Source organism: Aspergillus multicolor (assembly GCF_047715735.1).
Source record: "Aspergillus multicolor strain CBS 133.54 unplaced genomic scaffold BDW74scaffold_31, whole genome shotgun sequence".
In the NCBI taxonomy this organism is placed as follows: domain Eukaryota; kingdom Fungi; phylum Ascomycota; class Eurotiomycetes; order Eurotiales; family Aspergillaceae; genus Aspergillus; species Aspergillus multicolor.
In genome coordinates, this window is record NW_027395982.1 from 204,203 (window position 1) to 229,167 (window position 24,965).

Genomic DNA, 24,965 nt, shown 5'->3' on the forward strand with positions numbered 1-24,965 from the left:
GATGACGCCGAGCTGCCGTACTGCCATATTCCGTGACTCCGTCCTTCTCTTTACTCTTTACCCACACTTTGCTACGTCCACTACAGCAGCCCTTGGTCCACAAGCCGAACTCTGAATTCTATCTGGCTCACAGACTCCTAGTACTTCACTACTTCCGCACATACATCCTTTGCACCGTCCTACCCCGCCATGGCGATGACCGTACCCCGCTATCTGACCGGCGATCCCGCCGGCCTGAAGCAATTCCTAGACAAGTTCGATGTGAGTTTGACGGAACTCCCAGATGTAACGGAACATGTATTAATGTGATACACGGCCGGGTAGGTATTCCTGTTCGACTGTGACGGTTCGTTGCCTTTACCTCCTGATCCCCGCGACCCCCGCCAAAGTACATATGATAGAACGACGCTGACATGCGGATAACTGTCAGGTGTACTATGGTCTGGCGACCACGTCTTTCGGGGGACCGTCGAGACTCTGGAGTTGCTGCGATCGCGTGGTATGTTTCTTGACGTAGATATATGCACACGGGCGTGGCGGTAGACAAACTCCCTGCTGACTGGCGTTCTCATTTCCTCCCCAGGCAAACAAGTCGTATTCGTCACGAACAACAGCACGAAATCGCGCGCGGACTATAAGAAGAAGCTAGAGGCCTTGGGGATCCCAGCGAACACCGTGAGTATACCACTCGTATCGCAATCCACCCTATCCCATTGCCCACCTGCAACATGAACCAACCGCACGAACAGGAAGAGATCTTCTCCTCCTCCTACAGCGCCTCAATCTACATTTCCCGCATCCTGACCCTCCCCGAAAACAAACGCAAGGTCTTCGTCCTCGGCGAAACCGGCATCGAGCAGGAACTCCGCTCCGAGAACGTCCCCTTCATCGGCGGCACAGACCCCTTCTACCGTCGTGACATCACACCGGAAGATTACAAGCTCATCGCAGCCGGCGATGAATCCCTGCTGGACCCGGAAGTCGGCGTCGTGCTGGTCGGGCTTGATTTCCACTTGAATTACCTGAAGCTGGCGCTGGCGTACCACTATATCCGGCGCGGGGCGGTGTTCCTAGCGACGAATATCGACTCGACGCTGCCGAATTCGGGGACGTTGTTTCCCGGTGCGGGGACGGTGAGTGCGCCGCTGATTCTGATGGTGGGTCGGGACCCTGTTGCGCTGGGGAAGCCGAACCAGGCGATGATGGATGCGATTGAGGGAAAGTTCCAGTTTGATCGGGCACGCGCCTGTATGGTGGGTGATCGGGCGAATACGGATATTCGATTTGGGAATGAGGGGAATCTGGGAGGGACATTGGGGGTTCTTACAGGCGTTAGTAGCAAGGAGGACTTTGAGGAGGGGCTTGTGAGGCCGAGTTTTTATCTGGATAAGCTTTCGGATTTGTTGGAGGCTGCGGAGTAATCGGTCCCCGGGGTATATAAGAAGTTTAGAAATAGAATAGAATACAAGTCCCATAAAAGAAGGGCACGAGCAGTCGAGGCTTCAGCCTGCTTCCATGAGGTACCCATGGATATTCCACAATGCTAGAATCGCATCAACGCTGGGTTTCGTGGACGGCTTGAGAAACGCGCCGGACTTCTTAAAATGCTCATGGTAAGCCCGGAGCTCCTCGAGCTCAGCCTGCGAAAGGAGCCGCGTCAAATCAAAAACAGGAACCTTCTCGTTACCCCCCGGAAGCGCGACAAGTTCCGGGAAAGTAGGCACTTCATCAGCAGCCCCAGCGTCAGCACCGGACCCTTCCCCAAGGAACAGCAACACACCGCGCTTCAGCTGATCGTGTGTCATTTGCCCTACTAGATCATCTGCCATAAACCCCTCCACAAGCGTCTCCTTGGAGTACGGTTTCTGAACATTGAAAGACGCCCATACTGTCCCCGGTGTGTTCTTCAGCCTCAGCCCATCGGAAACACACTTCAGGTACTTTAACGCCTCCCGACGCTTCGCAGTTAGCACAAAATCAGGCATATCCAACCGCCAGACGAGACGTTTCTGAAGCTCCCTGGTCAAAGGTCCAAGCGGGGACTTCCAGCGGGCGGGAGCCAGTTTCGGCAGCGCGTGGTCCTTCGACGCGCGAGACCTTTCTATTGCCCGTGTAACGGTTTCGAGGTGATGCTTGCGCTCTATCATGCGGAATTGGAGGGCCGGGCGGTTCTTGTTCGTGTCATGACGCGCCACGCTGTTTTGCAGGTGGCTTATTGGAAGCAGCCATAGTTTGCTTTTGTCCTCCTTGTTGCCCCTGCCTTTGTGCTTTATGGTCTTCGAGCCAGCGGGTGTGTGAGGTTGTGGGCTTTGCTCTGGGTTGGATGTGGTGTCCGCGGCGGCGGTGGTGGTGGTGGTGGTGGTGGCCTTGGATACTGGCTCTGGCTCTGGCTCTGGCGCCTGCGCCGGCTGTTCTACCAATCCCCACGTTGATAGGAGCGCTAGGGGCAATCGAGTCCCTGTCAAATTGCACATGCGTATTGGTGATGCGAGGGCCACTGCCCATGGGTTCTCCGAGAGCTCGGATGTGTCCTCGGATGTGGGCCTGCTTTTTTTGCGGTGCCGGAGGTTGTGGTGGGCGTTGGGATTCGTTATGAGGGGTGATTGGGGGAGGAGTTTCGACAGTGGTATCGTAGATTGAGAGTCGGCTGCATCATTCTGGTTGGTGTCAATGTCGGGTTTGATGTTGTCCTCTCCGGTCGTTGTGCTGGGGTCTGCTTGGACATTTTCGTTTTTGCTGCTCGAGTAAGCGCGACGAGACGGAAAAGTCGACCTTGACGGAGCAGACGACAGAAACAATTGGCGGAAGACCTGCAGACGCCATTGAGCGTATGGGAGCCGGCTGTGGAGGGCCTCCATGGTTGACTGCCACGGAGTGAGGAGGCTGAAGGGTGAAATTCCGGGGCGGAAAGCTTCGATTTTCAGTCTCCGCTCCGCACGCCAACTCCAACTCCAACTCTCGACTCCAACGCCGCGGAGCTTCAGCTGTCAACTTACCTCCTCTTCTTATACCTCCTTCACCCTCTCTCTTACGATCTCACAACACGATGAACACTACACGCTCGCTACAGCGACTCTGTCGCCTCACCTCGCGCCCTTCCATGAGGAGCTTCTCCAGCTCTATCCCGGCCCTGTCATCGGCGCTTCCTCCGCGGGGCTGGACCCCGACGCCCTTTGTGACAGAGACGGTGGTAAGCATCCTTCCTATGGCCGCCGACTGAATGAATTGATATTAACAGACTATAGGGAGGTGGCTGGCACACTTGTACGTGACGCGCTGCAAGCAGGTGTGCGATCGTGCTAACATAACATAACCCGCAGACGACATCTTCTCCAGACTCCTCAAGGTACACGCCTCACCACCCAATGTCTTCTTCCATAATATACTTATACTAACACGCACAGGAACGAATCATCTGCCTGAACGGCGAAGTGGACGAAACAATGTCCGCCTCGATCGTCGCCCAACTCCTCTTCCTCGAAGCCGACAACCCCCAGAAACCAATCCACCTGTACATCAACTCCCCCGGAGGATCCGTAACGGCCGGTTCGTTCTCACAGTGAACCACATATCCGCCGACAAGACCAAACTGATAAATAATGACATGCAGGTCTCGCAATCTACGACACAATGACCTACATCGCCTCCCCCGTCTCCACAATCTGCGTCGGCCAGGCAGCCTCAATGGGCTCACTCCTCCTGTGCGGCGGCCAAGCCGGCCAGCGCTACTGCCTCCCGCACTCATCGATCATGATTCACCAGCCGTCTGGCGGATACTTCGGGCAAGCGACTGACATCGCGATCCACGCGAAGGAGATCCTGCGCGTGCGGCACCAGCTGAACCAGATCTACAAGCGGCACCTGACGAGCAAGAAGGAGATGTCACTAGATGAGATTGAGAAGCTGATGGAGCGAGACTACTTTATGGGTGCGCGGGAGGCGCTGGAGTTGGGTATCGTCGATGAGATTCTGGATCGTAGGGTTAAGACTGGGGCTGGGGCTGAGGGGGAGAAAAAGGATCAGTAGGGCTGTGTGCAGGTTATGGAAAGAGGTGTTTATACCCTGGAATTTCGTTATGATGGCTCGTCTCGGTTCAACATGTAATATTAGGACAATGGTATGGTATGTATGACATGACAAGTCTCGATTCCCACGAACCTATATTCGCGGTAAGATTCTATAACAAGCCCAATGCGAGATGCAAGAAAAGATAAACCTAAACGCCTCTAAGTAATAAGCTGCGCCCATGATTAGATCCAGTAATAAGACCAATATTCGGCACCTATATGCATTCCATCCAACACAACAAACTCATTGCATCCATCAATAACCAAGTGGACTTGACAGCAACATCACCAACAAACGAAATGGGAATCGGTCGCTAATGGATCTTGAAAGGATCGCAAGATAAAGACGACCCCATTGATTTCAGGAAGACACCTTCTTCTGCGAGAGCTCCGCGGTAAACATCTCCTCAACGGCCTTGATACCGGCCTCCTCGGATTTCTTCGACTCGACCCCATCATCTCCCGCAACAGCCTGGTCAAGCGCCAGTTTCGTCTGTCCAAGGGCATAGATCTGCTCTTCGATGGTATCCTTAGTCACGAGACGGATAACCTCGACATCACGGTTCTGACCAACACGGTGGGCGCGATTCTCAGCCTGCACGTCTTCCTGCGGATTGAAGCTGGAGTCGAAGATGATGACCTTGTTGGCGCACGCAAGGTTGATTCCGGCGCCGCCGGCTTTTGTCGAAAGTAGGAAGACAGGGATATCGGTCTGTTCGTGGAAGGTGTCCATGATGGACTGGCGGTCTTCAACGCTGGTCATTCCGTCGAGACGGACGAATTTAAGATGCTCATTTTCGAGCACATCTTCGAGGATGTCCATCACCATGCGGAACTGGGAGAAGACAAGGGCGCGGTCGCCGTTCTCTTTGAACCGGCGGAGGAGCTCACACAGCTTGTCAACCTTGCCGGAGTCCATCCACTCATTGTTCTTGAGGGCGAATTTGCCGAGATGTTTGGGGTTATCGATGCAGAGCTGGTGGCACTCGAAGTCGTTGTAGGCTTGTAGTTCTTCGTAGATAATGTTCGGGTTGGACTCGGCGAACTTTTCCTCCCGAATGCACGCCTTGGATATCTTCAGCAGTATTTCATCGGTATAATGGCGCCGATGGAGGAGAGGGTGTATGGCTGCCTGGCGGAGTTTCATAAGGATGTTTGCAGACTTGCTGCCCGTCTTCTTGCCGGCTGCCCTGTCTTCCAAAAGTTTCTTTACTTCGTTCTTCTCGTGGTCGTAGATCTCCTGTTGGGCGGCATTCATCTCGCAGTACATGACGCGGGAGACCTTTGCAGGCAGGTCAATGACTTGATGCTTCTTTCGCCGGAGGACAAAAGGCTTTAGCATAGATTTTGCTCTTTCGATTCGCTGCGCAGAAAGAAGCGCGGAATGTGTTTCATCCACGGTCTTTGCCTTGTTTGAGAAAATGTACTGTAGGTCGTCTTTCCGCTCCTGGAACACCTTGGGAAGGATGAATCCTAACAAGGAGGCAAGTTCTTGCAAGTTGTTTTGCAGCGGCGTTCCCGTCAGAAGAAGCCTGAACCGAGCGCGGATCCTGATCAGTTTCTCGTACAGAACCGACGTGCTGCTCTTGAGCATGTGGCCTTCATCATAAACACAAGCACAGAAATCCATATTGCGGAGGAAGTGCGCATCAACCTTGCCCTTTGCGATTGTGTAAGTTGTGATGACAACATTGATGTCCTCTCTGTTTTCCTCGATTTGCTCCCGGATCTGGGCTCGTACATTCTGATCGGCATAGTACGGCATCACTGAGAGAGTGGGACAGAATTTTTGAAACTCTCGAAGCCAATTCTCAATGGTAGACGATGGCACGACGACTAGATGCGGCCCCTTGATGCCTTTCTCGTATAGATGGGCCAGAAAGGCTATGACCTGGCAGGTCTTTCCAAGACCCATATCATCGGCCAAGATGCAGCTGAGCTCTTTCTCGAAAAGTAATGATAGCCAGTTGATACCAACGATCTGGTAGTCCTTCATTTTAAGATCTTCAGCCATGATTCCGGGCTGTGAGATGAACCGAGCTTTCCTAGATCTGGATCCAGGGCCATCACTGTCTTCATCAGATGGTTGACTAGCGGGTGTGCCTATACCTGAATCATGAGATCCAGAAGACCCCATTGAAACTAGCTCAAGTTCTCCTTCCCGCTTTCCGAAAATGTCAACGCCCCATTTCTTCATCTCCGCCGCTACTGGCTTTCCGAGCGCCTCGCATTGAGCGACCAGTGAGTCAACCGCTTCGTATCCAACCCACATATCAAGGCATTTGTCAACGATGCGATCACCAACCGGCTTGGGAGCCTTCCGTTTTCGGCCAGTTTTGGTGGTTGTTTGTTCGGTTTCTGGTGCAGGAACCACGCGAACCTCATCAAGAGAGGAGAACGGACGGTGGGTGATTATGTGTTCAGCGAGTTGCTCGGTTATCGCGGCTAGATCGGCGAGACCTGGCGCGTTGCACTTGTTGAAGAAGTTGAGGACTTTAGCCTCTGTGTCGGTGCCATCCTGTCCATCAAAGGCAGAGTCGGAATCATCAGTCAGGTCTAGAGGCGCCTCAGGAGATTCAGACCGGGTAGGTGATGGGCGCCTGCGCCCTTGGACGAGTCGACCGAAGCTCTTCTTGGGAGGTGTTTGGTTCTGAGTAGGGCTTGACGGTGCTGAAGACGTTCGTGATTTGGGTCCTCGAATCAACCGCTTCCGCGGCTTCGAATCGTCTTCTTGTTTCTGGGATGTTCCCTTTGGCAGGTTGGGAGCAGTCCATTTGTCCTGAATTCTCCCCCGTGCTTTGATATTCTGCTTCGCAGGTGCTATCGGGGACGTCTTTTTAATCGCATTGAGTTCGTCCTCAGACGAGATAGTGTGGACTTCTGGATCCTCGGCGCTGGCCAGATAGTCTAGTGCATCCTCGTACTTCCCTTTCTTCGCTAGGAGAGCTTGTACGCAATCATAAACCGACTTGCGCGGTAGGATCTTCAGCATTCTCTCCACCTTTACCCGCATTTGATAATCGTCAATGTCCTGCAATGACAGCTGGGTATCTACCGGCTGAGCGCGCGAAGGTCCATCCTGGCGGGCCCTTTTGACAGCGACTCCCTTCGGCGCAGGATCCATCTGCGCGGCGGTTCGCTTGGCATTCGAAGGGTCGTAGACAGCGGAGGAGGTAATCTCCTTGAACCGATCCATGGCCGCAGGCTTTTCCAGACTTCCCGAAGACTTCGTCGTAAATGTGGCTGGTTTAATGTCTGTGGTCATCTCAATATCGTCGTCGGAAGAACCTCCTCGGTAGGTAGGACCATCGTCGTCTAAATCAATCACGGGCGCACGCTTCGCGGGAGGGCAGAATCGCGTACCGCTGGGCGCCATCAGACTGGCAATACGCCCAGGACCGGCTGGGGAAGGGCGAGAAGGAGAGGAGGCGGGTCGCAGAGGAGAAGATGCGGCGACTTGTACAACCGAATTGCCTTTCGCTGTATAAGGGCCGTCGACGAGTTGCGTAGGTTGAGTGAGTCGCTGTGTAGGAGACATTGATTGTGTTGCAAGCAAAGTGTTCTGTGGAGGGTTCACAGGCAGGGTGGCGATCGTTTCATACTCCCCGTCGTCCTCGACCATAGCGCTGCTGGCGGGAGGCGTACTGTGAACGATTTTTTTGTCGCTGACCGGGGTGTCAGGAACGATGTCGTCCATGGTGAGCGATTGGAGTGTAAATATACAAGTGAGGTGAATCCAAAACTGCGACCTGTTTTCCACCACCAAGGCGTTTGCAGAAGGGAGCCCTCAGCTCAGATTCTCCAAGGCGATTTTTCTGCCTCTCCGCAAAATCGCGGCATTCGGGCGGACGCGCCTGGGTCACGTGAATACGCGCTTCAATTAGGACAAGGTAGGAAGGAGAATGCAAATGAGAAGACTTTATTCAAACAAAGATAAGTTTCTTTAAGCAAGATTACATACGAGCCGAGACCAAGCTCATGGCAATTCGGCAGCTGGTCGCTCGAAACTTGATGTAGATATCTGATAGTCCCTCTACTCTAAACCAGGCGGTGGAGATCATCTCCGCCGGGACCAATATATCTTTGTAGAGGTCAGAACAAAGGTAGATGAAACATGGCTTATATTAGAAGTTTAGGACTGAAATAGACTTCCCACACAGAATAAGCCTTGAGTGATCGTGAACTTTATTCCATACAGAACTAGAATATACAAAGTATGAGCAATCGGTGCCTGAGGGCTGAGGTATTTACTAACATTCCGGTAGCAAGGCTAACTACCTGTCTTATGTTTCTTGACAACTCTTCATTTTCCTCCCTATTAGAGCTACGACTCTCCATTAAACTAACCCCATGAATTCATTATTTAGGACATCGCTGGCTGAACAGAATTGGCACTGACGCCCGCTAATACCACCCACAGCTCGATCGATTTGAGAGTGGAAGGACTCTGCATACTTTCTGGAAGTGAAGCATATCTTGGGCCTCCCATCAGCACAATGCGGCATGGTTTTTCGAGCTATGTAGGTGACTTGGCACCGTTTCCCACGAAGCCACCGCCTGTGGAATATAACGGCGTCCAAGTGGCGTTTCAACTCGGGAAGGGTCTCATTTAACCAGATGGGAAAGGTATTCCGCGAAATCCCTCCCTGCAGCACCTACTCCCCGGAACTCCAAAAGCATTTGAACCAGATAGTCGAGCACTGTTATGGTGGCCTCAAAAGACTCTCGCCTTGACTGGCTGTACCAGTTGGAACAGGTCAGGTCATGTGATCTATTGTGCCCTGGGAAGGAAAATGCTGCAGAGATTCTATTTGGTAACGGGGACCTGGTCTCCTAGGTTCAAGGTATGGGTAGCGTGCTGTATAAAGGCTCCCGTGATACTAATGTCCTTTTCTGGGTCATACTTCTCCAGCGTCTCTAATGGTGCATATTTCTCGCATAGGAATAACATGTCATTATAAGCCCTGGATGTGCCCGGTTAGCTCAGCTGTTCCGAATTCTCAAGAGTCATCGCTCGCTCGTAAGCACTAGCCAAGGCAGGGTCTTTACGTTGCTCTTGAGAGGCTCCCGGGGTGACCGGCGGAGTCATTGAGGTAGATATGAAGGCTGTATAGTCGGTTCCTATCATCCCACTCATCAACCGGCTCCAATGGCTGAATATGGTGTTGGTAGAACCGCTGGTAGACGGGTGAGTTGAATTAATATGCCCAAGAGCATCTCCATGTCCCAAATCCCAGTTCATTATGCGCGTAGACGCATCCAGCATCAAACGCAAGTGAGTAATTCGTCTCCATGTCAAGGCCGACGTTCTGCTCCCACAGATCACCATGAATTAGCACTGGTTCAATTGAACGTCCCTCGGATTGCAAGGCGCCCAAAAGCCAAGGAATCACGGCATTGACTGTTTGCTTGCAGGCAGCCTCAACCCCTGGCCAAGGCCCGTTTGTCTCCAGGTCGTACCCAATAACATCGTTGAGTAAATTTGCGTAGCACTTGGCCCAGTTGGTCTCCCATTTCACGGTATTCTCAAACACACTGCAGACCGTTGGGACTGGAAACCCGAATTTTCTAGTGGAGATTTGGAGTTCAGATGGAGCTCCGCGATTTTGTTGGCAATGATTCCAAGCTCAGGGGGGGTTCGGAGGTCAAAATCGTGGAAGTCGCCGAGGAAGAAGTAAACCTGGGACTCGCCATTGCGATATTCTCCATAACCCACTGGGCTTGGGACAAAATCGCGAAGAACGGCTTCAATCGCCGATGCTGAATAGTATTCGCCTTCTACCAGCGAATGGGCCCCCCGTCCCGATGCGACCTATAGTCAAGTTATCAGCGGCCATGACAAGAATGACGAGGGCAGGAATAATACCTTGAGGAAGTATCTCTTTGGGCTTCCGTCGGGCAGTTTTACCGTGATATTTGCAGTCTTCGTCCATGCAGACGCCCCAGATGACTCTGCTGCGATAATCTCGGTACCAAGTGGCATTACTTTGCCTTGTATTAGTACCTTCCATGCCTGAGAGTGACCAACGTACCCTTGGTGACTGCCTCGTGGAGGGGAAAGTTGCCCTTGATCCCTGTCAGCCAACCAGTAGGAGCTTCCAACATGGCTACCTAACATGAGGTTCTGCGAAGAGAGTATCCGAGAAATGCGCGGTTAGATGGAGGCGAATGAGCGAATCCATCCTTTTCAACAATTCCATTGTTGAGCCTCATGACTTCAGGTGTCCCTGCTTTTGCACAGCCCTGTGCCAACTCATCGAGATAGCCTATCCTCGTCGGCATGATTGATCCTGCAAGCCGCTGGCATCCTTGGGGCGGGGTAAAGGTGAGCAGATTGGCCACAGATTTGTTCCAAAGCCATACCAAAGTGTCCTTATAGGCCCTTGAGTATCTAGCTTGATTACTATCTGCGAGTTTCCATCATCATGCGGGAGTCTGACCACCCCGACCACCTCGGGGGACTTGGATGTTGGTGTTTCTCAGCCGCATCGCGGATGCTCATTTAATGGCGGGGAACGATGCGATGATTCGACCGTAAACCATCCGCTCCTTCCTTCTTTCCACATTCCTCGTTCGTTCCTCCTGATGGTGGGTTCTTAGTTCTCAACCTGAAGCCTAGCTGCAAGAAGCCATCTCTGACACCCCCCATTAGTTTTCCAATCGGATCAGTCTCCGGCGGAAGAGCACGCAGGACAACACTTCATATGCTGCCTCGAAACAAGCTGGGGAACAAGATGGGACGTCAACCGGATCGCATGCGAGGCATCATTCGCAGCCTAACCTTTCCTCGTCGAATATCGAGCAAGTCGACTCAAATCCGCTGGGTTTGAACGTTATCTATACTCCTCAAAATGGTCACAAGGCAGACATTGTGTTTGTTCACGGCCTTGGCGGAACAAGTCGATGGACCTGGTCAAAGAACCATGACCCTGACCTGTTTTGGCCTTTGGCGTTCCTTCCACTTGAGCCGGACCTTTGCCTCGCAAGGATTCTAAGCTTTGGATATAACGCAAGGTTCTAGAAGAAGGGTAACGCGAGTACTGCGGTGCTAGACTTCGCAAAGACTCTCCTTTTCGATCTCAAAACTGCCATCGATCAGCGAGCAGGGAACCTAAATATTGGCGCGGTAAGTTATCAAACAAGGACAGGTACTACGTAATGGTCTCCTGATGGGTGACAGGTTCCGCTGCTGTTCGTTGTTCATAGTATGGGAGGACTAATCGTCAAGGAGGTAAAAGACCATACACCCTTTCTCGCAGATATCCTTTCTTACCACGACCAGGCCTACATGCAAGGTCAAAATGACCCTCAGTACGAGAATATAGGCAAGGCCATCTCTGCCATCCTTTTTCTTGCGACACCACATAGAGGATCCAACTTGGCAGATATCCTGCACCGGGTTCTCGAAGCAACATGGTTAACCAATTCCAAGTTCTACGTATCGGAGCTCTCTTCCGACTCCTTTACTTTGCAGAAGCTGAACGAGCAATTTCGACATATTGCTCCGCGGTTGAATATTGTGTCTTTCTATGAAACGCAGCCGACCTCGATTGGTGCTGCCCGGGTTGTCAGTCAAGTCCAAAACTAGAAGTAATGCATTGCTCACTTTTACAGATGATACTCGAAATAGACTCCCCTGTCGTGGGATACCCTGGGGAAATATATAAGGCTCTTGATGCTGATCATCACGGCGTCTGCAAGTACGAAAATCGCCATGATCCGAACTACATCACAGTGCGAAACGCTCTCAAGTCCATTGTTAGCAAGATCATTTCCGCCTCCGGCCCCAAGGACAAGGCTGTAAGCAGTGCAGCAAATCCAGCGATTTGAGAAGTGCGCTAGGCTTGCCTCAATTGCCCGACAGCGATTACATCTTTCTCCAGGAACAATGGACTACAGGAACAAGCGCTTCCCTCCTGAGAGAGGACGCATTTGCTGATTGGCTAGACCTTCAAGAGCCCGATGCTTCTATATTGTTTGCACATGGGGGAGCTGCCACAGGAAAGTCAGTCCTAGCATCTTTCGTAATTGATCATCTAGTGAAGCAGGGTGTCCACTGTCAGTACTTCTTTATCAGGTTTGCTGACCGCAAGAAGCGGACATTGAGTCTTCTGCTGCGTTCTATCGCATACCAAGCTGCTTAGCATATTCCTGAGTTTGGACTTCGCATCTCTGAGCTTGCTAATGAAGGAATCGAGTTTAGAGCAGCAGGTGCACGAACAACCTGGGATCGGTTGTTCAACTCCATTTTGTTCAAGATGAAAGATGGCCCGCTATTCTGGGTAATTGATGGCCTGGATGAGGCTGATGATGCTCGATCAGTCATCAAACTGTTCTCTGATCTTGAGCACTCGACAATACCAATCCGTGTTCTCCTTCTTGGCCGGCCAATCTCCGAGATCACCAGAGCACTGGCGAAAATCTCACCATCGATTCGCCAAGGAGCAATTAGAATCGATGGTCATGTGGAAGATTTCTACGCTCATATTCGTCGAGAACTCAGCATGAGCGCGGGCGCTGACTTCAAGCAAAGTATTTTGCAGCGTAAAGTTGCAGGCGCGCAAAACAATTTCTTGGTAAGCCAGGTATGCCTAAAAGCTCATATCCCTATCATATTGACTCGCTACTAGTGGGTACGCTAGCCGTTGAGAAACTGAATACATGCTATACTACGGCAGATGTGTCGAACGCTCTACAGGAGTTTCCCCCTGGCATGGAAGCACCCTATGACCGAATGGCCCTATCTATAACCAGAAACCCGTCCGACTCTGCCCGGTACCTTGCACAGAAAATCTTGCAATGCCTTGCTTGCTCCTTCCGCATATTGACAGTAGCCGAGCTTTTCCAAGCCCTGAATGAAGAATTTTCTGGTATGCTAGACCTCGAGCAGTCTGTCGTGGATTTATGTGGGGGATTTGTCGTGCTTGACAATAGTGGCCATGTTGCGCTGGGGGAAACTCCACCGAAACCAGAAGCCTGAGTTCCTCGACTATAGCGCTTCCTCCTGGTCATCTCACCTAGCTCTGGTGCCCGCCACATCGCAGGTCGCCGCAAAGGCTGTAAAAAAGTTCTTGACCGAAAGTTGGATTCTGACATGGGTCCACGTTCTGGTCGTCACAAAACAACTACGGATTTTGGTCCGCGCCTCCAAACACCTTTCAAAATACGCCGCTTCGCGACATGAGACACAGCCCACAACAGCCATCGATACCACTCAACTTACTGAAGACCCTTATTGGAAAGTTGGGCAGTTGACTTTGTCAAGATTCTGGGGGAATTTGGCACCAGCCTGCGCCGCAATCCAGAGGCGATCTACAAAATCATACCTCCATTTTGCCCGACAATTTCAGCCATTTTTCAGAAATTTGGAAAACCTGAAAGCGGTACACTTACGGTCTCAGGTCTTTCGAATCCAGACTGGGAGGACTCCATTGCTCGGCTATCCTTCAATAGCTACTCCTTGTCCGTTCAAGTAGCAGGTAAACAGGTCGCGGTGTCATCTTCGTCGGGCGATGTTTCTCTATACTATGCGTCAGATTTCGAGAAGTTACATACAAGTCCAATCAAGCACGGGAAGCGCGTTTATCGGATCGCATTGAACGATGCCGGTACACAGCTCGTAACATACGGCTACAAAACTACAAAGGTTTGGGAAATATCATCAGGGAGATGCCTTTTGACTGTTCAAAACCTGGAGTCCCGACCCCGACCGCTGGCCATACTCCTTTCTAATGATAATAGTACCCTCTTGGTGGGTTCCGAGGACCTGACTATCAGGTCACTAGCTTTGAACGACTTATCGCCAACCTGGCAGCTCGTGGCGGAGCTTGAGGAGCCCGAGCTTGATGGACATTTCCTCAACTCTTCCAGCTACATGGCTCTGAACAATGATGGGACTCTGGTGGCTGTTGCCTATAGGGGGCATCCACTATCTGCATGGGAGGTGGAGGGTCCGGAACATATCAACCACTGCTGGCGTGCTCGGGACGAAGTCTTCCGAGATGAACTACTCGAGGCAATATAGCTTCCACACTCGCCCGAGATCCTGGGCCTCTATATAGAAGGTGTCGAGTTTAAGTGGAACCCGTATGAAGTGAGTCCAAGAGGAGATGCGAGTCAATGCCTCCCGATTGGCAATGAGCAGAGATGGCCATCTCTTTGCAACTGGCGACGTGCAGGGGACCTTAAGGTATATACGACTTCAGGTTTCCAGTTGCTCTTTCAACTCGCTTCGCAAGATCCAGTTCTTGGATTGGCATTTGGGCCGAATCTTCATCGTTTCTACGATATTCGGGGGGTGTACGGAAATGCCTGGGAGCCCAGCGTGCTGATGTGTTACGCAGAACGTTTGGACAAGGTTCCTGATAGTTATACCGGTTCAACAAGCCTAGGCATTGCTTCTGCCCTATCGACTGCCACATTAAGGAGAGCGGACTCAATCACTGCCATTGGAGCATCTCCACTTGGTCGTCTATACTGTTTCGGAACAGAGTATGGGACTATGGCACTCTACGACATCAAGCGTGGGAAGCTGGGAGATCTCCATATCACTAGGGGCTTTCTCAGCATTGAACAGGTAGCATGGAGCCCAGACGGTCGGTATATCTGCTTTTCAGATTAGAGCAAGAACGTCACTGTCAGGTCAATTGAGCTCCAAGGTATATGAGCGCATTTTTTGGTGGCTGAAACGGTTCTTGAAATGCCAATGAAGAACAATATCGCAGGTCCCATAGTACAGTTATTGTTCTCGAATGACGGCCACCTCCTCGTGTCATCGGTGACTATGGCGTGTACTATCTCTCTAGAACGAGGCAAAGTGGCCAGCTACCTCGAATGGCAGGGGAATAAGCGCAAATGGGCACTGCATCCGCTGGACGGCACTTTGCTCGCTTTTGAGCCATGCTCCATCTCCATATGGGATTGGTCTCTTGCAAACCTACGATATTATCAGGTTGCGTTTACGGCTGATGGAGACTAAGAACACCCATCACCTACAGATGATCCCGCAAGTCAAGAAAGGGTCATTGACCGCACCTTGACAAGCCATGAGAAACGCCATATAATCTCCCTAATCTCTCTGGGTAAAATTTTCAAGGGAAAGAAGAATATTTACTCGTTTACTACAGAGACTTCATCGCCTGATGCAAATACAATTCACACTTCAAATACAACTATCGCTCTGACTCCGGTCCTGCTCCCTAGAGGAGTCACCTCCCATGTTGCCACCGTACTTGCCCTTCTCTCCCAAGACCGCCTGATATTTCTATTAAAAGAGTTCTCTGTCTATTCGGCGGGGATCCCCATTGGCCAACCATATCCGTCACTGCGTCACTCGCCTCAGCCTCCAACAATTCCGTCATTTTCGTCGTCGACTAGAGGCACCGCTGCTGGGGTAAACAGAAGCTATAAAATGGGCTCTCAATCTGGGTGCAATTCTGCTTTTGAGACGCTTTTCATGCTACCAGGAGACTGGACAGGTAAGGAGAGCCTCGCGCTGTGCACAGTCTGGAGGAAGGAGCGGAGCTTGCTTTGCCCTAGGAACAGGGAGATCGCGGTGATCACAGCGGCTGGTCTGGGGTGACTCTCGGTCTTGGTTCAATCTCATTTACCCCTGGTCTCCATTGCCCATCCGATGCCATTTGTGCCTGTATTTCTGTCTCCACGCCATGCCTTTACTGCAATTGACCACAAACATGCCCGTGGCCAGCAAGCACAATCCTCCCATTAGCGTGAATGCCCACCCTATACCAAGCGCGTCAATAATGTTCTGTAAGAACGAGATCGCAATTGCCGCAAGGGCACAGCGTATCATGTCGCTCGATGCTTGAGCTGCGGCCGGAGACCGGTGACTCTTTTCTACTAACAGCGTGTTATAGACCTGATACAAGGCACCGTCAGCGTGTTGTCTTTCTCAGGCCTCAGAGGGTATGTCGGGGATATTCACACTAAAATCGAGCTGCATCACAACTCCGCAAAGAAATGAAGAACTAGCGGGACAGAAATATGCATTCCAAAAGACCCGTCATGTCAGCCCATACAGCCTTTACACCGTCAAGACTAGAAAATAAAACGAACAGCTCACAGTATGGAAATGCAATGCCCATCCAGAACCCACCACAGTCGCTACCGTCAAACACATTGGCACCCAGACGACACGCAGGCGCGCCTTCTCGACTGGAAAGTTATCGAGATCGTCCCCGCGCCCTTTGTCAAGAGGCAACCCTCTCTTAAGCCTTGCATCTCGCCACGCACTGTTGAGCATTCGTCCAGAGACAAAGGTTGATACTATCCCGCCTACCCCAAAGGGAATGTAAATCAGTCCTGCTTCCCATTGACTCAGGCTATATATTGGTACAAATAGTGTAGCCAAAGACGCGGTGATACAGGTGTAGACTGTATATAGCAGACCACAAGCTATGACGATAACTGTGTTGTCTGGGCGCGCGAGGATTGTTATGGGCTTGAACGGGTTGGGAAAGCGACGGGCTGTCCGTCTAACATCTTGCTCTTCAACATTGCTGTCAACGTTACTGTGACCGCTCCCCATTATCCCCGGAATCAGAGGCTGGAGATAACGGGGCACAGGAATCGAGCCGTCCCCCACAATCTCACGGCATGTTTCTGGGAGAAAGAGGACGATTGTGTCCAAGCAGGCCCCCGAGGCAATGCAAAGAAACCCGAAGATCCACGGCCACCCAGCCGCGTACGTCAAGGGCCCGCCTAAGATTGGGCCGAGGGTCGGGGCGACGCCAACGCTGGCAAACCTGTCAGCCTAGCTATATGGAACCCAAGCACAGCACCGCTTGACAAAATAAAAGCACCGTAGCTTACGCAAACGAAACCAGCACAGCAAACGACCCGCGCTCAGCAGGCGCCGTAACATCCGCAAGCACCCCATACGCAGTCAAAAACGTCCCTGAAATCGAGAGCGCCTGGAGAACTCAGCCTCAATAGCGCAGAATATGTCTTCGTCAATGCAATTGACAGATTCGTCGCGACGTAAACATTAAACATCAGGATGTATACGAGCCGTCGGCCTGAGATATCAGCCAAGTCGCCGATTAGGGCGGGAGCGATGGCGGCGACGGCCATGTGGACGGTCACGGTGAGGTTGATCTTGTCGACTGAGGTGTGCAGTGACGATGATAGGGCGGGGATGGCGGGGTAGTAGATTAGGCTGCTGAGGGTTGAGAAGCAGGCGGAGTAGGAGGCTACGCTAATGATGAGCCATTTCTGGGGAGTGGTGAAGATGGAGTGTTGTGGTTCTTGGGACGGGTTTGGGTTGGGCGTGGGTTTTTTCTTCGCATGCCATAGTGGGCGCTGGAAAAGACTAAAGTGGTAGAAGAAAGGGGGATGATAAACAAAGGGGGAGAAAGAGAGGCCTGTGTGATGGGAAAGCTGTGCTTTGTCAATGATAGAAGGCCCGCTACTGGTAATTCCCCTAATGCAAGGCACATCATGCCTTGGTCGTAAGTAATAACGCTCGTTTATCTTCCATTCCTCGTATCCTTTTATCCCCCAGCATGGCTGCTAGATCATACCTTGAGAATATTGGTCAAAAGCATTAAATCATAGAACCTTTACCTGTTATACTCCAGAGACTGCTGTATACAGCCCTACAAAGCCGGATACGGTTAGCGTGCCAAGACCCCTGCATTTCATCTGCCTGTCAGTTCTCCACATTCCCAAGCTTGAACAACATTCGAGATCATCAGAAGCTCTGGAAGCTGGATCAATTGTCCCTTCGACGACCGAAGTTTTCAAAACCTGTGTCACTGTACGCTCATTGGCCCAAGCTATCAATACCGGCTTACCCGAGTTCTACCCCCGCAGCCACAGCACCCAACCTAGCTCTCATAGCTAGGGAGCTTCTTTACCTAGTCACGCCAGTGGACAGACAGCTTGGAATAGTCCCAGCACCCCACCATCAAAATGGCCACCCTTCGACCCGGAAAGTCCTACGCCGATGCCGCTGCTCCCGACAGTACGCCGGGTGAGAAGCGCTCAGAGGTCAGCTCTGATACTTCACCTGCTGTGCCGATGTGAGTGTACTCACTGACCACCCATGGACCATCCATCCTAATCTAGTTCTCCTATGATGTGTTATAAATACAGTACTCGAGATAACCGCTAACAAGAACCCAGGCACGTAATCTACAAACTCATCGGCTTCACTATCGCCATGATCACGACGCCCGTGGGGATGTATTTTGTCTCGGTGACGTTTGGGGGTGAGTTCTTCTTCCCTTTGGTTCTTTGTCTCTTTCATCCCCCTGGTGGAAAGGCAAAGACTTGAGGTTTGTATGCTGACTTACATGTCCGAAGCGAGCTCAACTGTTGCTGGAATCATTGCGGCCGTCATGGCGAATGTCATTCTCTTTCTATATATCTATGTTGCGTGGCAGGAGGACAAGGAGGAGAGGGAGGCGGATGCGGCGAAGAGGAAGGGCGGGAAGGCTCAATAGGTCGTCGAAACTAGCTGGTTCGATTGTTCCTGAATGTATGTACATTATGCGACATTGATTATATATTCCTAATCTTTTCCCCACCCAAATGATAAGGATGTTCCTTCTATAGTGCCTCGAGGAAGCAGACAAGTATGAAGTTCAAGATAGGTATTTGTGTCTATAAACAGCGGTCCGAATGTTAAAGTAGCCACGCATGGCTATGCCCCTCAGTAGGTATATGTCCAGTCCATGTTGAATAGCTGCGCCTGGAAATGCATCGCGTTCTCAGTACGAGAATCAAAGGAAAAGGAGAAAACAGAGCTCTCAAAGAAAGAAGCAAATCAAGGCCTCCTCCTTACAAACTCCTCCAGGTCCCCCTTGGTCGCAACCCCCAGCACAAACTTCCTCTCCACATCCGTCACAACCGCAAACTCCCTTTGTTCTCCATTCGACCCCTCACCGCTCTCAAAGAAACGCTGTAAGTCCTCCAACGGTGTCTCCATCGTGATAACCTGGTACGTGCCGCGCTTCCTGTTGAATCTCTGCATGGCCGCCGCAACGTTATCCGACTCCTTCACCGTCCCCGCGGCAAGGAGCTCCTTGAGTCGTGGGATGCTGAGGTATCCGAGGAGGGCGCGCTCCGTGGATGAGGTAACAGTGAGGTGTGTGTAGTCGCGTTCAAAGGCGGCGAGGAGCGCAGCGGAGATGGGGGTGCTGGGGGAGACGGAGAGGGCGGGTGGGGGATCTAGGTCTTCGACTGTGGCCTTTTGCGATATTTTTGTTAGCTAGACAGGAGCTTTGGACTCGCGAGATTAGGGTCACTTACTCCGCGGTATTTGTCGGCCCATGCCGATTGTGGAATTGGGTTTGCTGTGCTTGCGTCGAGCTTTTCGCGGACAAAGGCTTCGCTGGCGTTCATGTAGGAGGCCATTTTGTGTTGAGAGGGGTAAGAGGAGCGGGGGAAATTGATTGAGGGCGGAGAGATGGACGATTCGCGAGAAGTTCAATGTCGCTCAATGAATGGCCTGTAGATTTGTAGTTCAGCAGCAATTGATGCGCTGGAGATGTTGGTGATGAATACTCGGGGACTTGTCAAGGTGAAAAGAAATTCAAAGCCCGCTCGAAGCTACAGTGACACCGACCCACTACCCGATCGGGACGCGGGATTCAGAGTCAGAGTCACATGTCGCGCTCTACGTCATCCGGCCACCAACAGGACCTTCGTGCTCCGTATTAGTGCTTATCTTTCGCGCTATGTGCCCTTTTGCTTTGTGTTTCTCTTCATTATCGATATCTCTCTGAGATTTGCGCTTCGAGCTTGTATTCTGAAAGATCGGTAGGTAAGGCAAGCAGTTGGCATCTTCATCCTATCAATCAGCCCTGGTGGGGACGATTGGCGTTGTGACCCACTCAGGATCCATACTCCGACGCTGTATACAACGCTGCGATCTGTGTTATCCAAAGAGCAAGTACGAAGTATCCAAAGGCTGACTGCTCTTAGCATCACTAAGTCGCCATGATGTTTCCTTCGAAGGACGACATCGCCAATGCCTTTTCCTCCCAACGTCCATTGAGCCAGCAACCGCAGGCTTCCCGTCCTGCTGCGCCGAGACGAGAGCCATTCCCTGCCTGGAACGTTATCGAAGATATCGAGAAGAAGGCCAATGCCGTTAGTAAGGAAGCGGCGAGAGAATTTGAGGTCGCGAGACAAAAAGCGCAGGCCAAAGCTGGCAAGATCGAGCCCTGGACGGCTAAGTACTATGCGGCCTGTACGTTTGGAGGCCTGTTGGCTTGTGTAAGGGATACTCACTGGTGTAGTCATTGACAGGGCTAACCAATAGGCCAGGGCCTAACTCACACTGCCGTAACCCCGTTGGATCTCATCAAATGCCGACGCCAGGTCGACTCCGCGCTGTACAAGAGCAACATGGATGCCTTTAGGAAGATCCGTGTCGCCGAAGGTGTGAGGGGTGTGTTTACCGGCTGGAGCCCTACATTCTTTGGTTACAGCGTAAGCTGGTTCTAATAGTGCTTGCTACGTTTGTGCTAATTGGCGAAAGGCCCAAGGAGCTTTCAAGTACGGAGGATACGAGTACTTCAAGAAGTTCTACAGTGACCTTGTCGGAGTCGAAAATGCTGCGCGCTACAAGACCGCTCTGTACCTGACAGCTAGTGCCTCGGCCGAGTTTATTGCTGACATTGCGCTCTGTCCCTTTGAGGCAGTGAAGGTGCGCACGCAGACAACTATTCCGCCTGAGTTCCGCTCCACGTTTGGCGGTATTTCTGCTATTGTCGCGAAAGAGGGGACGGCTGGGTAAGCAAGCGCATAAGCTGCCTCAACCTGATACTAATAGCACAAGCCTGTACAAAGGATTGTATCCCCTCTGGGGCCGACAGATCCCCTACACCATGATGAAATTTGCCTCCTTTGAGAACATTGTGGAAGCAATCTATCACTACCTTCCAGGACAAAAGACCGATTACAACAAGGGCGCGCAAACCGTCGTCGCATTCTCTGGAGGATACCTTGCTGGTATTCTGTGCGCTATCGTTTCCCATCCGGCCGACGTCATGGTGAGTAAGTTGAACGCGAATCGACTGCCTGGCGAAGCATTCGGTGCTGCGACAGGCCGTATCTACAAGGAGATTGGCTTCAAGGGTCTCTGGAATGGTCTTCCTGTGAGAATCGTCATGATCGGTACTTTGGTGAGTCTCTATTTCAACAGCTCTTGAATCAATACTAATGGATGCTATAGACTGGCCTTCAATGGATGATGTATGTATCTATTTACTTGCTTATTTTTCAGCTCGCTTGGATCGGGGTCGGGTATTTTGGGGGAACATGTGCTAACCTTGTCCAACAGCTACGATTCGTTCAAGATCTTCATGGGCCTACCAACCACAGGTGGTGGCCCAGCACAGCAACAGAAGTAGGTATAGATGTTGTTCCGTGGGTCAGTGACTCAGGCAATCACACGATATGATTGCATCATGAAGGTATGAGGTATCCTGAAATAGTTGCTCCCGTCGTTTTTGCCCCATTTAGCAAATGTATGTTGAAATTTGAAGCAATAATATCAATTCTATATCCTCGACCACTCTTGGTTGGCTCAGTAGGCGGGAAATTATTGCTCACTATCAGCCAAAAAGTTAGTCACTGGTTATCTTATCAGCTCGGCTTCATATGCCTGTCTGATATAGATCTTGGTCTTCCAACCCAACGTCATAACTCGTCCCACTAGTTCATACGTAGAAAGGCTCCAAGCCTCCAACTCCTTTGGTCTCGCGCTTGCCCTGGCTGACTGGCTCCTGACGTACCTTATCGTATTTATTTATCCCGATCCCCCCACCTCAGCTTTTCCCCTGATCTTGAACCACGTCACGACTCACATATCTACTGCTATTTATACACGACTGAAGAGAATCGCAAACAACATCACATTCAAACATGACCGCACAAGACGAACATGCACCTATTGTCTCCCACGGCCGTGGAGGTTCGTATCCACCATTCAGCCCTGCCCCGCCTTGGACCCCTTGACCCAGACTCTCCGAGCATAACTGACATCGCATCGCATCGCAAAGGCCAGGGGAATATCGGCCCTGACAGCAATGAGTATGTATCTTTATAGCTCCAGAGAGTCCAGCGCTAACAAGACCACCAGGTACATCGACGGCGGCATCGTCCGCGAAGGACCGACAGGCGACCAAGGCGACGGCGCTTACTCCGCTGGTGTATGTTCTGTCTTTTGTCTTACTCACCACCCATCTACATAAGACGCCCAGGAGATCGCATGCTAACAAGACACTCAGCGCGGCGGCGCCGGAAACATCGGCTCCCCTCATGTGAAGCCCGCGAAGCAACCGCACGACACGGAGTTCATCCCGGAGATCTCAGTGCGACAGTCTGTGGACGGAGACTACCATACCGGCGTACGTTCTACGAGCCCCAGAAGAAATCCAACGGAGGAAACGCTAATTGGTATCATGACAGCGTGGCGGCCAAGGAAACGTGCACCTAGACCCCGAGCACAAGAAGGCCAAGGAGGAGAAGAAGGAAGAGAAGAAAGAGGAGAAGAAGGCCGGTGTTGCGCATGAGGGGTTGGCGGATAAGTTGAAGCATAAGATCTTTGGGAAGAAGTGATTTCTCCAAATGTCTATCTGCCTAGGTCTGTGGAGGTAATGGTGGCGATGAACCCTGGGGTGTTTTTGAGTTGTCGTTTGTTTTGCTGCTTGTTTTTTGATTCCCTCTTGCTGTTTGATTCGGACTACCCTTGCCTGAGCAAGGTACTAGATAGTGCGCTTGTTTACATCTGAATATAGTCGTGCTGCGAACATATAGAGCGGGGAAACTATATAGAGTTCCACTAATCTTCAGTAATCCTAGATGTCTGGCCCTACGTTCTAGTGCCGACGATCGAGTAAAGATACAGTTCGAATGAACCTAAAATGAAGGAGCTGTCGTGTTTCATAGGTACATTATGGATATTATTCACATATCGTAATCTCATCATCGTCAAAACACTACCTATTAGATAAGCATGCAACCAGATTTGAAACCAATACGGTGATGCAATCACCGCAATTTCCAGTTGGAGAACAAGTAAAACGCCGAGTACTACACCTGAGTAAATTAATGCCGAGAACGCTGGAATGGGTAGTGGGAGTTGAAGGGGAAAGGTATCGAAAACAACAGAGGGCTAGTTCTTGTTGAACGTGCGTTTGAACCAGCTTTTGCGCTTCGTGCCGGTGTCGCCTGCGTCGGGCGGCACGCTCACGCTCTGCAGTTGCGATTTGCGCTGAAGGTGGCGACGCCCGGCGACAAGTTGAGGATTTGGTGGACCACCAACCGGACCTCCGGCATTTGGATCATGGGCTGGGGGAGCTGGAGGAGCCTGACCGTATGAAGCTTTGCCAGCCGCATTGGGCACGAACGTCTGGTCATTGATATGTGGCCCGGCACCGAAGCCTTGGAAGCCGTAACTGTCTGCCAGGGCTTGCTCTGGTTGTTGCTGCTGTAGCTGCTGCTGCTGTTGAAACTGGTCGAGTGAGCTGTTGATCGAACTTGGATCGGTCGAATTAGCCCATTGATCAGGGGTGCTGCCAGAACCGGAGGGCGTCGCAACAGTAACATTGTCCGATGACTTGAAATAGCCGCTTTGTCCGTATGCATTCTGATTATACCCGCTCGGTTGGCTTGAGTACGAAGGCTGCTCGGAATGACCTCGAGGTTGACGTGGTCGCCGCCCGCCGGTCTGGTTGTATGGGTAGTAGCTCTCTGAGGGACCGCCGCCGTTGTAGTAACCGTTGCCGTTGTCCATATAACTGTTCGGTCGCGAATAGTTGTTTGGCCGGCCGCCATGATATCCACGATCATTGTATTGCCGGTTTTGCCCGTTCGGATATTGGTTGTAGTAGCTGCTCCGTCTGCTGTGGTCACCACCCTCTTCACCTGCGCAGTTAGCGACCGAAGTCTCCTCTAGCACAAAGGGACATACCTGGTTGTGCATAAGACGTAGGGCGACTAGCGTACTGTCCATATATGGCAGCTTCAAATGAGCGGATTGTCTCCAAAGGACGTTCGAATCGGGGCCGGGTAGGGTTAGAAAAATCGGGATCGCCTGTCAAGGTCAATCACCAGGAAAAAAAACAGCAATATGTCCCGGGAAACGCACTTATGATATTGCCATACTGATCTTTGTGTTGCATGGACCTGAGACTACCAAGATTTGACTTTTCCAAAGCAACCAAATCTGCAGAGCTGGTCAGTAAATTTGAAATCACAATTCGGCGTCAGGCAACATACTAGGTTGCGCCTCGCTCATGGCCATCATTGGGTCGGCTTTTGTTTGTAGACTATATCTATGTTTCTCTTCAGGTGTTTCGACAAGAGGTATTTTATTGCCATAGCCGCTAGAGCGATGGGTTTTTTCTGATCTGTCGGACCTGCCGCTGGAGCTGAAAGCACGACTGCGCTTAGAGTGCGTCGGAGACGTGGGCTGGGGGGAGGAATCCATTTTTATGACGAAGACTAATCCTTAGTGGCCGATAAAGCAGGCTGGGAATTGGAGCTGTCGAGCCCGTCGCGATCACCGTGGTGGAGCGCGGCGATTAGGATAGTGGGAACCGCCAAGTCAAGTGGGTTGGATGGAGCAATTAGTCCAACCGAAATCAGGTTCCTTGCTCGAGTCGGATATGCACTTTCTAGCACGTTTCAAGGCAGCAAGAGCGAACCGTGCAGATCGAGGACGCCAGCAAGACAATATGTTTATGGTTATCAGAACTACTGGCAGGGTGCAAAGCGATTGCTACGCCGTCGAGAGAATGACGTTTGGACCGATAAAAATAGTTGAGCCAGCGCGAACGTGGGTGCGGTGGAAAGGTGGAGGCAGGAAATTAACGCTGCAACAACCGGTCAGCCAACGAGAAAGAGATGGTTGGGGCTGGCGAT

General features: G+C 51.5%; 11 protein-coding genes across 11 annotated transcripts; 5 read left to right on the forward strand and 6 right to left on the reverse strand.

Annotated features, from left to right (window-relative positions):
- The first annotated feature begins 6 nt into the window (after window positions 1–6).
- Window positions 7–1,474, forward strand: BDW74DRAFT_160260 (4-nitrophenylphosphatase). Its single transcript, XM_073725590.1, has 5 exons — window positions 7–261; window positions 325–346; window positions 431–499; window positions 584–675; window positions 750–1,474. The coding sequence occupies exons 1-5, from the start codon at window positions 190–192 to the stop codon at window positions 1,419–1,421; spliced, it is 927 nt and encodes a 308-aa protein (XP_073580059.1). The 5' UTR covers window positions 7–189; the 3' UTR covers window positions 1,422–1,474.
- Window positions 1,475–2,966, reverse strand: BDW74DRAFT_160262 (uncharacterized protein). The gene has a single exon (XM_073725591.1). It carries the CDS (start codon window positions 2,856–2,858, stop codon window positions 1,503–1,505), a length of 1,356 nt encoding a protein of 451 aa, XP_073580060.1. The 5' UTR covers window positions 2,859–2,966; the 3' UTR covers window positions 1,475–1,502.
- BDW74DRAFT_160263 (ATP-dependent Clp protease proteolytic subunit) lies at window positions 2,963–4,089 on the forward strand. Its single transcript, XM_073725592.1, has 5 exons — window positions 2,963–3,190; window positions 3,246–3,264; window positions 3,321–3,346; window positions 3,405–3,546; window positions 3,611–4,089. The coding sequence occupies exons 1-5, from the start codon at window positions 3,047–3,049 to the stop codon at window positions 4,024–4,026; spliced, it is 747 nt and encodes a 248-aa protein (XP_073580061.1). The 5' UTR covers window positions 2,963–3,046; the 3' UTR covers window positions 4,027–4,089.
- Window positions 4,087–7,848, reverse strand: BDW74DRAFT_160267 (DEAD/DEAH box helicase). The gene has a single exon (XM_073725593.1). The coding sequence runs from the start codon at window positions 7,762–7,764 to the stop codon at window positions 4,429–4,431; it is 3,336 nt and encodes a 1,111-aa protein (XP_073580062.1). The 5' UTR covers window positions 7,765–7,848; the 3' UTR covers window positions 4,087–4,428.
- A 1,641-nt stretch (window positions 7,849–9,489) lies between these two features.
- BDW74DRAFT_85483 (uncharacterized protein) lies at window positions 9,490–10,290 on the reverse strand. Its single transcript, XM_073733896.1, has 3 exons — window positions 10,100–10,290; window positions 9,934–10,052; window positions 9,490–9,879 (listed from the first exon to the last, which is right to left on the reverse strand). The coding sequence occupies exons 1-3, from the start codon at window positions 10,170–10,172 to the stop codon at window positions 9,583–9,585; spliced, it is 489 nt and encodes a 162-aa protein (XP_073580063.1). The 5' UTR covers window positions 10,173–10,290; the 3' UTR covers window positions 9,490–9,582.
- Window positions 10,291–10,801: 511 nt separating this feature from the next.
- Window positions 10,802–12,709, forward strand: BDW74DRAFT_181909 (uncharacterized protein; the record flags this gene model as incomplete). Its single annotated transcript, XM_073730128.1, has 6 exons — window positions 10,802–10,891; window positions 11,089–11,193; window positions 11,248–11,634; window positions 11,682–11,867; window positions 12,266–12,643; window positions 12,698–12,709. 6 exons carry the CDS (start codon window positions 10,802–10,804, stop codon window positions 12,707–12,709), a joined length of 1,158 nt encoding a protein of 385 aa, XP_073580064.1.
- A 2,216-nt stretch (window positions 12,710–14,925) lies between these two features.
- Window positions 14,926–18,429, reverse strand: BDW74DRAFT_187764 (major facilitator superfamily domain-containing protein; the record flags this gene model as incomplete). Its single annotated transcript, XM_073731566.1, has 6 exons — window positions 14,926–15,945; window positions 16,012–16,023; window positions 16,150–16,822; window positions 16,899–16,999; window positions 17,073–17,397; window positions 18,383–18,429. The coding sequence occupies 6 exons, from the start codon at window positions 18,427–18,429 to the stop codon at window positions 15,673–15,675; spliced, it is 1,431 nt and encodes a 476-aa protein (XP_073580065.1). The 3' UTR covers window positions 14,926–15,672.
- Window positions 18,430–18,648: 219 nt separating this feature from the next.
- BDW74DRAFT_160279 (putative cystathionine beta-synthase (beta-thionase)) lies at window positions 18,649–19,622 on the reverse strand. Its single transcript, XM_073725594.1, has 2 exons — window positions 19,341–19,622; window positions 18,649–19,278 (listed from the first exon to the last, which is right to left on the reverse strand). The coding sequence occupies exons 1-2, from the start codon at window positions 19,443–19,445 to the stop codon at window positions 18,856–18,858; spliced, it is 528 nt and encodes a 175-aa protein (XP_073580066.1). The 5' UTR covers window positions 19,446–19,622; the 3' UTR covers window positions 18,649–18,855.
- Window positions 19,623–19,776: 154 nt separating this feature from the next.
- Window positions 19,777–21,609, forward strand: BDW74DRAFT_160280 (putative mitochondrial phosphate carrier protein). The gene is made up of 7 exons (XM_073725595.1): window positions 19,777–19,850; window positions 20,016–20,309; window positions 20,361–20,525; window positions 20,575–20,828; window positions 20,875–21,220; window positions 21,271–21,290; window positions 21,379–21,609. The coding sequence occupies exons 2-7, from the start codon at window positions 20,031–20,033 to the stop codon at window positions 21,446–21,448; spliced, it is 1,134 nt and encodes a 377-aa protein (XP_073580067.1). The 5' UTR covers window positions 19,777–19,850; window positions 20,016–20,030; the 3' UTR covers window positions 21,449–21,609.
- A 163-nt stretch (window positions 21,610–21,772) lies between these two features.
- Window positions 21,773–22,936, forward strand: BDW74DRAFT_85560 (DUF3602 domain-containing protein). Its single transcript, XM_073733897.1, has 6 exons — window positions 21,773–21,838; window positions 21,935–22,011; window positions 22,100–22,130; window positions 22,180–22,249; window positions 22,328–22,447; window positions 22,509–22,936. The coding sequence occupies exons 2-6, from the start codon at window positions 21,963–21,965 to the stop codon at window positions 22,656–22,658; spliced, it is 420 nt and encodes a 139-aa protein (XP_073580068.1). The 5' UTR covers window positions 21,773–21,838; window positions 21,935–21,962; the 3' UTR covers window positions 22,659–22,936.
- Window positions 22,937–23,214: 278 nt separating this feature from the next.
- BDW74DRAFT_170266 (uncharacterized protein) lies at window positions 23,215–24,531 on the reverse strand (the record flags this gene model as incomplete). The annotated part of the gene is made up of 4 exons (XM_073727141.1): window positions 23,215–23,966; window positions 24,013–24,135; window positions 24,190–24,267; window positions 24,321–24,531. The coding sequence occupies 4 exons, from the start codon at window positions 24,529–24,531 to the stop codon at window positions 23,215–23,217; spliced, it is 1,164 nt and encodes a 387-aa protein (XP_073580069.1).
- Window positions 24,532–24,965: the final 434 nt, after the last annotated feature.